We start from the raw sequence: 13,959 nt of genomic DNA, 5'->3' as shown, positions 1-13,959 counted from the left end.
ACCCCGCCGCCAGAGTCCCCCGAGGTGCTAGGCCGGCAGCCAGCACCTGTTACTACACTCCAGGGATGTGGAATCAGCCCCTTTGGCCACTACTGGGTGGGTGTCCCTGAGGAGGTCACCTGTGTCCCTCGGTGGTGGGTGACACGTAAGCAGCTCCTGATGCCACTTCGGGGTATGGGGAGCGAGTGATTCGAAGGGCGGTGCGCGACTGGGTCTGTACGTGCACGGGGTAGTGGGAAACGTGGATCTAGAGGTGCTGGTTGCACCTCTCGCACTGGTGGCTCTGGATCGGAGGACCTCTGCTGCCTTGCAGGACCATGGGAGGTGATCCCCGCAGTACCTCGCCTCTAATGTAAAGGGTAATGATGACACATGGTGATGTGTAGAAAAAAACCTCGGAGCTTCTCAGTGCTGAAGTTTGGAAACAGCTGTTCTCCAGCTTGATGGGTTCGAAGAGATGTTCGGTGGCTGCCAGACCGCTTAGTCAGTTGTGCTCTTATCACTGCATCGTCTCTCTCTTTCGCCTGCCTCTGTCTCCCTTACTGTCTTTCCTAGTCATCTGTGTTCTCTCTTGAACTCAGGTCTTAACTTTTTGACTTTTGCGGATTTTTTTTGTGGTTGTGTTTTAATGATGGGTTATACTATGCCCTTCCATATGGAAGGAGGGCCAGGGTAGTCCTATAATTTTTGGCACTACAGCAGCAAATGCAAACTTGGAATACCAGTCATACAAGTATGAAATACCATTATGGTATGTAAGGGGTTGGAAATTTCTGTCAATCCAGTTAAGGATCTGTAGATTCAAAGATTTGCCCCTTTTTCCTTCTTACCAAAGTTCACTTTCCTGTTTGTTCATCACAAGTAACATTCCTATATCAGGGAGTCCAGAAACATTTATTCTTGTCAAGGGACTGGCTTTTTCAGATGTGTTTTCAGTATCTTAGTTAAAGTAGGGAAGGAAAAATACCCCAGGAGAGGCTCAGTTCGGAGGGTTGCAAGAAACTTTTCAGTCAAGTTTATTAATGGACAAATAGTATTTGCTTTTTACTTAGATTGTTTGTGATCCTTCCATTTAGTTTCAGTTCAGGAAAAGTGGAAGTGAAACTCACAGGGCTGAAGTGACTAGGACTGACAAGCTCTTCCTTGGTGGGATACTCTTGTCTTGAAAATCCTGCTCTGCTAAGAGCCTCTTGATCCTCGTGCATGAGTCTTGAGAAGTCCTTTCCCTCTCTCTCTCTCGCTGTGTGTATGCTGTGTCGTGCATAGGTGGGGCAGCTGCATTGGTTCAGTTCTTCTGAAATTTTTATGGAAAAGTACAATTCGTCTTGGCTGAGCACATACTTGGGCTTCTTTCCAAAGCTACCAAAGTAGCCAGCTGGAATGATAAATGGCCAATTTGGAGCCATATTAATAATGAGGCATGTTACACTTATCCTTTATAAGTTGTTTTAAATCTGTGAAAGCCAAGTTGGAAGACAAATGACATTTTAAAATATTCAGCAACGTCTAAGATTTCTTCTCAGACAATGCCTCTGCAGAAATCCCGGAACATTTCAGTTGTCATCTAATTATGACTGACAAGGTTAACAGGTTCAGGGAAGCCCAGGAAACCTCATTTTTCCCTGAAGCAAAGTAACTCCCTGTTTTTGTGTCAGCTACCTTACTGCCCACTTTATGGCTTTTCTGTATTTACTTTGCTGTCAACACCTTCAAGGAACAGAGATTTCCATTTTCAAGTTAATAAAAGGGAAGCATTTCCACCAAATTTGATATTGTGTGGGTTACACATCTCGATTAAACTTCAAAAGGTATCTTATTCACAAGTAAAATGTAGAAGCGATCTTGTCCCTTCGAGTCTGTGTGCTGCTGCCGTCTTGCAGGCGAATTCCCAGTGTCCTTTAGTAGTCACCGCAGCACTCCACGCACGGAAAAAGAATGTGTGACAATTATATCACCCAAAGAGATCATACACTGGCAATTATTATAGGAGAACTGTATTAATGTCTACAGTGGATTTTTTCTTTTTTTTTGAAACAACCTTTAATGCGGTGGGGAGTGTTACATTATTAACATTCATTCTTAAGATTTTTCAAGGTTATTTTGCTACCTCTCCGATATTTATGCTCAGTGCTTGTTTTCTGTTGCTCGAGTGAGATGTTGTGTATGTATCATTCCATTCACATGACTTAAGTAACAACTCTGTAACACTCCTGCTTTTCAGTTGTTGATGAGACACTTCATAATGCTGTTGAGTAGTAGCATCTGTAATTTTTGTTTTGGGAGGGGGAAAAAATTTCTGTCAGAGAGAAGGGCTGTTTCTTAACCTGGTTTCCTGAAGCAACAAAGGTAAAGCAGCTCAGATCTGTATGTGTCCATTGGCCCTTCTCCTGCAACAGTTTTTTGAATCGGTTGGTTACTGTTAAGGACATTCAACTTTGCGCTGCCTCCTGCACACGGTTGGCAGGCTGAGCAAACATGGGGTGGAGCTGTACAAGAGGATGGCAGTACTGAAGTGTATGGGGAGAGGGGATGAGGCACTTAGGAGGTACCAGGCAATATTTCAGTGGGAGTCTGTGATGAATTAAAGACATTGTGAGACGCTGAGGTGGGGGGGAACTGAGGGTGCAGGATATAACTCACAGGAAACCAAGATTCTGTGGATTTACTACTCTTGGTTTTTAGTAGTGATATAAATGAAATCAGAACGGGCTTTTACGTAAAGATGGTTTTGACTGATTTCTTTTGCTTTAAAAGAAATGGCCCTCTGGTATTCTGCCTTCCCAAAGGCAGTGTTATCATGCTCATTCTTTCTTCTCAGAAGAGCACCCTGTGCCTCAAGGGAAGAGCTTTTGTTTTGTTAGTGCAGTCCAGTTTGGAGCTGCTCACAAGAATGCCAGAAGTGAGAATGACTTTTTTTCATTATGTACTGAAATAGGATGCTCAGAGGTATTTTGGTGTTGCACTGATAACTCAGCACTCTCTCAAACGCAGCAAATTTGCCTCTGACTGCAGCAGAGAACAGAACACCCCTGTGCTGGCTTTAAACTAGCTGTCATGGTTTGAAGAGTAGCTGTCAGTCTGGATAAGGAAGTTCAGAGTTCAGCACAGCCTGTGAAACCCATGTGGGCAACTCCTGTTGGTACAGAGCGCCTGCTGGGAGCTCCAGGCTGCTGTGGCTCAGCTGCTGCGCCTAGAGAAACCCCGTCAACAGCTGCTCAGGTGTGTGCATGCTGTACTGCACTTGCTGTGGTGTGCAGTCACGGACGTGAGTTTGGGCTGAATTTGAGTCAGTGAGCAGTCTCAACATAAAGACATCTTCCTGCTCGGTCCCCTGGGCAAACTGGTGTCTTTGATGTATTACACTTTCAAGTCTGCCGTTGCTCTTGCAACGAGGCGTAACATCAAACTTCGTAATTTCAAATATTAATGTGCGTGCCAAGATGGTTCAAAGAAATTTTGGCTGCCCTGCTTATCAGGGGTGAGCTGGTACCGACATTCACAGGGAGTTATTTGCCATCACCTCTTCTTACTCAAACCAGCTTGTATGAGTCCTGTCATCTTTGTTGTATTTGTGTGTAAGTTTGTGCAACTTCTCTTTTAGATTGGTTTACAGATGTGGTTGGAAAGCACTTACATTGTTTCAGATACACTGACTTGCTTCCCATTAGCAGCTTGGTGTGTGAATAATGGTCATAATAACCCTAATAATACTTTGCAAATTGAGTCTTGCTTTCCTTGCAATAGATCTTTAAAGATCTTTTCTTTGAGATAGAGTTTAATTTCTACACAGATCATTCCTGTAATACTTTTTTTTTTTTTTGGTCTTTTCCCTCATATGATTCATGAATACAAAATTCACATTCAAGGAAGTCTTAAGTCTTAGGTTTCCATAGTTAATGAACGTAACTATTGCAAACTATTTCATGTGTATAAACATGTGAAGTTATGTGATGATAAACATCAGTAAATATTTAGAAGCCTGAAAAATTTGTAGTAAAATTAACTGTGAGCCAGAGCTGACTCCCATTCAGCTAGGTAAGGCGAGCACATAAGGTCTAGTTATGAACCACTATTTACTTGTTATTCTTTATGTACAGTGAACAATTACATGGAAAGCCCTTGACAAGGATTGAGACCTTACATGAATCCAACTTTGCTTTTGTGCATGAATTTTAAAGATCTGTCATGACCTCTGATAATTTTTTGGTTTTGTTGTTTTGATTGTTTTTTTTTAATCGCTGGTCTTTTTTATTTGTCCTGCTGGTGTGCCACTGTATCTTACTTATGCTCAGAAGAGTCAAACACAAACATACTTGGTGTCTAGCTGCCATTTCCATGTCATCCTGAGTTCCCTTAGAATATTTTAATAACTGATTTCCATATAGGAAAATAGCTGCTCATAAAGTCCTGACTGATGAAACGTGGAAAAAATTCTCAGTTCTGCAGTTCCTCACATCCTCTCCTAGCCATCACTTCCCCATCTGCTTCCATCCTTCCCTTCCCGAGAGCGTTGGTCTGTGAGCCCACTAATGTTTTGGGAACCACTCGTGCAGATGATGTTCGTACTAGTGTAAGAAGCAACGTTTGTGGCCGTGGTCTCTGTTGGGGACTGGGAGGAGAGACTGCTGTTCTCATACTGCCTCTCACCTTACTGCGCTATGACCTTGACTATATCTTAAATTACCTTCTTGGCTGACAACCTAAGCAGGACATTGGCTTCGTGTTTATAGAGCACTTTGAACACGAGTGGAGCTACCAACGTTGAATCATTGTAGGAAAGTATGAATGCTAGGTTTACCTAAGGTTAGCACAAGCCCAGGTGGTGTCACCTCTGCAGTGTTTCCTATCCACTGACTGACACAGGGCTTGCTGTTACTGTGAGCATCCTGGCCAAGTCACAGAACCCTTCCACTGCTTCCTCCATGTCCCTGTGTTTGTAAAGATGAGACAGAATTGAACCTGCTTTGCCTGTATACCAAATAAATCATGGCGTTAAAAAATTGTGAGGAGGAGCATGATCTAATATCCTTTCCGTTAATTTGTCTAGATCTTGCTCATTTTAAATATTATGCATATGTCTGAGGAGAGAAGGTGGTATAGAAGTATGGGAATATACAGCAGCAGCCTAAGTTTTGAGTTGCTAGGAGTTAAGTAGGAGTAACTGAGCGTCATGTTGGGAGCTTGCTTACGGGCACCAATCCTGCAGAGACTGAAGGATATGTTCAATTGCAGTAGACATATTACAGCCTATCTACAGTGTGTAAAATCAATCATCCTGCATATTGGCAGGATGAGTGTTCTAGCAGTGTGAAAAGAGCAACTGATTAGGTTTGCTCTGTGTGAGGAATTTTCTCCAGTTTCAAGTAGATGTTTCTTCCTGTAAAGGACCCGTGCTTTTGTCCTTATTACTCTTTGTAAAGATATGTCTAAAATACATATCACAGCATGAACAGAATCTTATTAATAGGGAATACACAGTTATTCAGTAGCTTGTATTAAATAAATATTTTTCAATTTTCTTGTCATTTGCCAGAGCTAATTTAGAGGGGGGGGATGTGTAGTATAAGGATATATTTTGGTCATGGGATCTCCTTCTTCTTTGAATGCTGACCAAATGTCCTGTGCCTCTCTTTACAGCTTCCAGCTACAGTTTTATTCTGAGCATTAGTGAAGAGGAAGCCAGGGTGAAGGCTTTGAACGAGTACCTGAGCACTCGTAGTTATATCCAGGGGTTCACATTTTCACATGCAGATGTGGAGGTATTCAAAAAGTTTTCGGGGCCACCTGTGGACCAGTATATCCATGTTGTCCGGTGGTACAGACACATAGAAGCAATCTATGATGGCAGCAGTGAAAAAAATGAGCCTTGTAAACTTCAAACAAGTGAGTAATACAAAACTGATGCGCAGGTTATAGACTAGCTGACATTGTGTTGGTTTTTATTGCGGAAAATTCCTGGAAGTTCCCTTTCATTCTGTCTTGCACGCTTTAAAATTTACCTTATCAACTTGTATTTAAGGTCATTAAATTCTTCCATACAGTTACCGTGTGATTGATAGATCCTGACCTATTTGAATGTTAAAGCTGTTTCCACATTTCTTCAAAATTCCTCAGTGTACAGAATTCAATTATGGGTATTTCGTTTAAAAAGCTAGCCACTGGGCTGTAAAAGAAATGTGGGGTTTGGCTTGTTCCTTAAAATACTGGGATTTGCTCAGTCCGCTGTTCTTCCCCTCCAAGGGTAACTGAATAGTTGTATAATACACAAGTTCATACTGAAGTAAACTGAATACTGCCTCTTCGATTGTTACTAACACTTAATTTCAAAAAGAATGTTTGGGGTTCTTTTTCAACCCCACTAATTTAAGCATTGCTGACGATTTGAGGAAATGCTAACCGGTTAATCTAGGTCATTGTGTAAGCATGGGTGCTGGCATTTTTGCGAGCTGCATCACTCTCCTGAGTTGTTTTCCAATGAGCTAGTCTAATTTAATTGCTTTATAGTGAGATCCTGGTTCAAGGAGTCATGAAATAATTAATAATAATAACAACACAGAGCTGTTGTATAGTGTTTGCAGTACCTATGAATGAATGCATAATGTCTGTCATTTTTGCTGATGGTTGTTGACTAATATTCCTCCAATGCCATCTTCTCACAGCCTCTCATCATAGGTGTTCTCAATTCCTAGCAGAGCAGCAGTTAAAGTCAGACTGCTGCGGGTGGATTCTGTATATGTGTGTGTGCCTGCGTGTGTCTGTGCTGGTTATTGATTTCCCTTGAGCAGTGAAGAGGTCCCAGCTGTACCACTGGCTCTGATAGCAGATTTAATGCCACTAATGACCATTTGTTCGCAGAATTGCATGAATCAGGGTGGAGCAGTAAGAGAAAATGTTTCTGTTTTCCTGTTCATGAAATCTTTGGTGTTCAGTTTCTCTTTCTACAGGGTTATGTCTTGTTATCTTCATGATCTGTGCATATGTATCAAAAGTCCTGAAATGGTGTTCTGCAGTGCACTATGAAAATGGCATGTGTTGAGGGTTTTTTTTTTTTGATATATCAGAGACCTGTAGGGGTGGATTAGAGCAAATGAACTTCAGTTTGCAGGGGGAAAACTGTAGCTGCCAAAGATGTATGTGAGCAGACATTTGAACGGCATGCCTTTTTCTTTGCCCTTGGTGTCCATGTCACGGATATACCGTGACACCTAACTTGCAAGCTGAGAACTTTAGGGTGCAGTATCTGGGTTTTTCATATGTTTAGTGTGGTTGTAAGTCAAGAAAGCTTTACAGTTTTATCTTTTATTAGACTAACCCACATAGGCTTTCTTCCCTGAGGGAAACGTTAGCCACAATTAAGCATGCCAGCGTAATCTTTGTAAATCAAAGAGTAAACAAATCCATACCTTGGTATATGGTCTGTGTTGTGAATAGACTGCTCTTGAGCTTGAGGTGTTCTATTCAGAAATAACTCATACAATGAAATGTTTAGGATAAACACATACTTACGTGGATCCATAGCATGGAGATTTCATGGAGTCCATTTGTGAGACAGGGTACTACATTTAGTATCTTCCTTTCTTATTTAGGCAGTTATCCAAAAAAGGAAGATGAGGAAGAGATTAAATTTTTTTTTTTATACTGTGAATGTTTACATTACTTGAAGGTTTTCCACCAAAATATTCGTACGAAGATATCAGGGGAACAGAGTTAATGAAGAGCACTCTCAGACACAGGATCAGAAAGGAATTTTGTTGTCAAAACATATAGTTTGTGTAATATTTTAATTGCAGTTAAAATGCATATCATGAGAATTCCTAAAGACAGTGCTGTGTGTAAGACTGGCAACCTTGATGTATTTTTGAATTTCCTGGTTTGCTTTCATTCCTAGCTAATGTGATAATTAGTTTAACGTTGTTAGAGCTGTAAGCAGCCCTGTGCATAGCAAACTGCAGCTCTTCGACAGATAACATATACGTACTTTTGTTCAGAAAACCCATGAGTTCAACAATTGTGTTGCTTTTTAAAATTGAAAAGAAAACAAATGCAAGAATACTGTCGCTAATATGACAATATTAGCTGAACATGAGCTGTCCATGAGTGCTGGCGGCCCAGAAAGCCAGCTGTATGCTGGGCTGTATCCAGAGCAGTGTGGCCAGCAGGTCGAGGGAGGGGATTCTGCCCCTCTGCTCTGCTCTTGTCATACCCCACCTGGAGTGCTGCGTCCAGCTGTGGAGCCCTCAACATCAGAAGGGTATTGACCACTTGGAGCGAGTCCAGAGGAGGCCATGAAGATGCTCCGAGGGCTGGAGCACCTCTGCTCTGGGGACAGGCTGGGGGAGTTGGGCTTGTTCAGCCTGGAGAAGAGAAGGCTCCAGGGAGACCTTATAGCACCTTCCAGTACCTGAAGGGCCTACAAGGAAGCTGGGGGGGACTTTTTACAAGGGCCTGTAGTGACAGGACAAGGGGTAATGGGTTTAAATTGAAAAGTGGGGAGATTTAGATTGGCTATAAGGAAGAAATTCTTTATGGAGAGGGTGGTGAGGCACTGGAACAGGTTGCCCAGAGAAGCTGTGGATGCCCCATCCCTGGAAGTGTTCAAGGCCAGGCTGGATGAGGCTTGGAGCAACCTGGTCTAGTGGAAGGTGTCCCTGCCCATGGCAGGGAGGTTGGAACTGGATGATCTCTAAGGTCCCTTCCAATCCAGACGATTCCATGATTCTCTGATTCTATTAATATTACTCTGGGTTTTACCTGCCTCTTGCTGAATTGGAACTATTTGTGGTAAATGTGTTCAAAAACGCCTTGTGTACATAGCAGCAATGTGTGATAAAAAGCTGAGGTTCTTTCTAAACTTTTCCATCTGCCCTCCCTCTCACCCTGAGTACAGGTACTTTGTCAATATTGGCTCTAGAGGCCGACTCTTCTGATCTCTGGACATATTTTGCAAATTCGGTATGAGATCTGTGATGTGCCGACACAGTATAATCAGTGGCATTGCAGAAAGCCCAGGACTGCCATAATACTTTATTATTAACTCATTAAATTTCAAAGCTCTTGCTAATGCTTTAACTGAATTGCATGCTCTCACTTTTACGCCCTCTTTCTTCCTGTTACTCTCATCAACAGTTAATAGCAACGGCAAGTTGGAGAGTAGAAAATAAACTAGATTGAAATAATTTATTTCGGGTTTAGTGGCTTTGTAGGAAGCCCTAACAAAAGTAGTTGGATTACTAGGATTGGAGCTGTTTTGTCTAATTATATGTGTTGGGGTTTTTTTGAAATAATGATGTGATAAGGAGAAAATGTTATACTGCAAAATTGTTTGTGGAAGGTATCTTTTCAGTTCTCTTTAACCTATGTTTTTCCCCTAGGTAAAGGCAAGCGTGTGCAGCCCCCCTGGTCTCCCCCAGAAGGGACAAAACATTCTAGGCTCTGCCTCTACAACAGTCTGACTCGCAATAAGGTGACTAAATGAAAGAAAAGTGGAGAATTGCATAGAAAAATGAATAGAGAAGTCATCAAATGCTTGTTTATTAAGTGTTTACCCAATCAGTAGTTGGGTTTCTGGGTTGTATCTTGCGGAATGTTAACAAGCACGTGCCAGAGGTGCTGTGTCAGGCAAGTGTGTTTGCTGAGGCAAGTGTTATAATATATGCAGTAAATATACATATGGGACAAGTGTGTCTATCGCATAATACGTAGTTCACAATTGCCAGTTATCATGCAAAATAGCTGGAGGTTCCACTGTAATACGCATAAGTATAGGCAATGTGAACAGAATAAAGTCAGTTTCTTTAGATGTCTGTGTAAAAAAAAAAAAAAAAAAGTCGCATCAATTATATTATTGTAATACAAACTTCTTGTTTGATGGCTCTTTGGGAAAGAGGGGAAATACTAAGAATACTTATGTTATATGGGATGTAGTATGCAAGTATATGTGAAATTATTATACTCTGTAACCTTTTTCAGTGCAAAAGAAACCCCGAACATCCGTTTTCCAAACACAGCTTGAATAATGCCCTGACTAGTCCAAATCTTTGTAATCTGGTATCTTGATTGATAAGAGTGCAGATAACAGGCAGCCACACCCTGTTCTCTCTCATGTGGTAAAGCTAGTGGTGATCTTTTCTTATGGTAAAACTGGGAGTGGAATAACTATTCATTTTTTGCAATTATAATCCATGTTTCATGTTGTAATTTCCAAATGTGGTGTTACTGGCCTGAGGTCATGTCTTCAATTTCTTCTGATCACTGTACCTTCTCTTTCAATTAAGGAAATCTTTCAGCCTCAGAATGGAAAAAAGGTCCTGTGGTATTGCTGTGGTCCAACAGTTTATGATGCATCGCACATGGGACATGCCAGGTACTCCAGTTCCTTATTTTGATACAGGTAATAACAGTGCTTATTGGAAGCAAAAGATTAATAGAAAAAGGTACTTTATTTAAATGAGCGTATTACTAGAAAATAACCTTGTTAGACACAATGCTTGACATTTAAGATTAAAAGCATATTATCATATGTCATTTTGTGATTAAAAATTTAGGAGTAGATGAGGGAAAATTAAAACTGCTGTAAGATTATTGACTCTGAGATTGAAGTAGTGTATGGAATAGACATAGGCTTGAGGCGTTCATTAAAAACGTCCCTATATCTTTTATGTTTTTAGGTCATACATCTCATTTGATATCCTGAGAAGAATCTTGAGGGATTATTTTAAATATGATGTTTTCTATTGTATGAATATTACAGATATTGATGATAAGGTAAGGTCTTTTAAAATTGCAATCTAAAATAACGTACTTTGAGCACAGAAGTCATATGTAATTGCCGTTTGATAAGCCAAGATAAATCTTGCACTTACTAATTTAGACATACATTTTGTACACAAAGTCATTGATTTTTCTCAGTTTTGTAGTATTTCCTAGAAAAGCCTGTATTCTTGTGTGAGTGAGTGTTGTCAGAAATAGTGAAAACTTAGCATTTGGTAAACATAACTTATTTATTTGCCTGTTGTTGAGATACTAGCTGATTAACTATGTATGGTGTGTTTAACTTGTATTTCTGCATGTAATTCTTCTAGCTTGTTAAATCTATGGGGGTTCTGAAAAGCCTCTGGTGTGTAATAATTAGATTTTAGTTGCACTTTCTATAACTACCTGTAGCTTCACAAAAGCATTTTGATATTTTTGCTTTGTAGATCATCAAGAGAGCAAGACAAAATTACCTTTTTGAACGATATAGGGAGAACAAATCAGCACCAGCTCAGCTACTTGAAGATGTTAAAACTGCCTCAGAGGTGGGCATGGTATCTGATCCCTGCTAGTGTCTTAGGTTCTTACACAGTGATGTAGGAAAGCATATGAAGAATGCCTCTGGCATTCTACCTCCTTAAACTTTGTGCTTGTTTCAGTTATCCTCCTGAACTGGTACCACACAAATTAGAAGTTTTATTGAAACTGCACATCACTTTGATTTCCTGTTGTTTTAGAACTATCTGTAAATGGCATGCCTGATTTTTATGTTCATAGAACTTGTTTGTGAGTGCATGTATATTCCTGTGGGGGTAATGGGGGAAAAGCTCAAAAAGCTTTTGGATGTTTGTGTGTTAGAATTAAAATTTTAAAAATAACCCTTTAAAATAGTTTTTAAGTTGTGGTGGTACATCATAAAGCTTATGAGATTTCTCTTTTGTAGTATGGATGGGCTTGGAAAGAACAAAAAGTCTCCAAAGCTTTAGGGAGTTAATGAATTGTGTATGCTGGTCTGAAGGTGGGGGAAGGTGGTTATCTGGTCATTTTTAGAACTACAGATCACAAAGAGATTATCAGTCTAATGAACTGAATACAGGCCTCAGAACAGGAGGCCTGGAAATTTTGCCCAGCTCTAATTGTCTGACATACTCTCTAAGCGTAGCATTTAATGTCTCTCTGTTTCACATTAAAGCTTCTCCTTTTCAGGGTTGTGATAACCAGCTCTGTAATTGAGGTGATGAACTGCATAGAAAATGAAAAGGACTAAACAACAGTAATGATGGTGTAGTAATTTATAAAGTCTTTCTGAAAAACTGAATTCGGACGTGAACCAAGTTCTTTTGACTTCACCTTTGTTTCTGATGTATGGAGTATGTTTCAGAAGTTTGATAGCAAAGTTTTTTATGTGGCATAGTGTATTATTCATCACTAGCAAGGTACTGTGTGGCTAAGATGATATATTGTGTATGGAGCATAGGACTACTGTACTGGAAGTTGCTTTCTAATTATTTTTTTTTTCTAATTGTAGCTCTTTTCAATTAAATTAAATGAGACAACAGACCCAGATAAAAAGCAAATGTTGGAAAGAATTCAGGATGCAGTGAAGTCTGCTTTTGGCCCTCTGCAAGAAGCTGTGCAAGCCAAACTCCCTGCAGAAGACATCAACAGATGTCATGAGGTCAGTTTGAACTCCTTTTCAAATTATATTTGTCTTGTAATTGTTAGGGGGTTTAAAATTAGTATTTAGCTTGTAGTAATTCCCTGAAACTTTATGGAAATTTTTATTCATAAAAAAAGGGAATGGTGGGCCTGAGGACTTCTTAGTATTTTGCATTCCATACAGGAAATTTAATCCTTGAATTCAACTATATACTTTTTGGATGTTTTATCAATGACTAGGTTTTTTTTTTCCTCCTTCCACTGTGATAGTTACTCAGTTAATTTTGAGTGGATTTTTCTCTTGCATATATTTAGACTTTCTCTTTGAATCTTTTTGGTCTTGATGAATTAGTTTCTGTATAAATTACTGAAAATGCACTTATGACATTCCAGTACTGGTGGCAGTTTTCTACAAAAGTGTTTATGTCTCTGATCCGAGAATAATATATATCCCCTCAAAAAATTATGCTGAGGGTAGTTTTTACCCAAAGAGCATTACATTTAGTGACAGTAGTCCTTTTGACTTTATTGGACTTTGGTACTCTCCCAGTAACCAGGTCAGGTAATATAACTACTTTTAGTAGTTGGTTTCCACTTTCATCTTTTCCTGTTTTCAGATTATTGTAGGAAGCACAGGGTATGTGCTTCCTTCTTGAGAAGGCTCTAAATTACCTTTTTTTTTTAAAAGTCCAGCTGTTCTAATATCCCGTGACTTATGAAAGTGTATACTGACCTAACGGTATTTTAAAACCAGCTAAAATCTAAGCAATCAAACCTTCTGTATCTCATTGTTAAAAAATTTCATCTTTTAATATAAAACTAGAATATATCCTTGCTGACATTCAAATTAGTCTTTCAAGCACTTCAAGCAATGTGCACAGTAAGGCTTCTGTTACAATTATCCGGTAGAGATGGGGGGAAGAGATGATGTGAAATAACTGCAGGTCCCATCCAATGTTTGCAGTGTAAATTCCACATGCCTGTTTAAGTGATTGACATCAAAACTGGTATCACTTACCAGTTTATCTTCCTTCCTCTGTTTCATCCATGTTTATGAAGGGCAACATGATAAAAATCTGACAGAAGCATAGGTTACTCTGTCTTCATAGCCAGGAGCCTTTTTGCTGCAGCAAACCTCTCTGTTCAGAATAAGAACTTTCTGCAGGGCAAGTCTTTGACCAGTTGCACTTACAATTGTTGTTTTATAGATACTGTTGGAAGAAGCCAAGGATTTGCTGTCTGACTGGTTAGACACAAGATTTGGCAGTCAGGTGACTGACAATTCCATATTCTCAAAGCTTCCCAAATTCTGGGAAGGGGAATTTCATAAAGATATGGAAGCACTCAACGTAAGTAAACAAGCCGCTAAGAAATTATGTGATGATGACAGTCAAGGACAGCTTTGTTTGTTACAGATGAAATGCCATGTCATATGCAGTGGTTTGGATCGGTGACGGTTTATTTATTCACCTGTAAATCAGAGGAACTTATTGCCTGTTCTGTCAAAAGTGCAATAAGTGGAAGAGCTGACACAGAATCATAGAATCA

General features: G+C 40.0%; 1 protein-coding gene across 1 annotated transcript; it reads left to right on the top strand.

Moving 5' to 3' along the window:
• Positions 1-5,637: 5,637 nt before the first annotated feature.
• Positions 5,638-13,760, top strand: LOC104508364 (cysteine--tRNA ligase, cytoplasmic-like; the record flags this gene model as incomplete). The annotated part of the gene is made up of 7 exons (XM_010149958.1): positions 5,638-5,883; positions 9,372-9,463; positions 10,275-10,363; positions 10,668-10,764; positions 11,199-11,297; positions 12,281-12,430; positions 13,620-13,760. Coding segments are annotated over 7 exons (914 nt in total), but the record flags the coding sequence as incomplete, so codon positions are not given.
• Between the last annotated feature and the right edge of the window lie 199 nt (positions 13,761-13,959).

This window comes from Eurypyga helias, unplaced genomic scaffold (assembly GCF_000690775.1).
Source record: "Eurypyga helias isolate BGI_N326 unplaced genomic scaffold, ASM69077v1 Scaffold40264, whole genome shotgun sequence".
NCBI lineage: Eukaryota > Metazoa > Chordata > Aves > Eurypygiformes > Eurypygidae > Eurypyga > Eurypyga helias.
The sequence above is the reverse complement of the archived record's forward strand: the minus strand, read 5'-3'. Positions and strand labels throughout refer to the sequence as shown.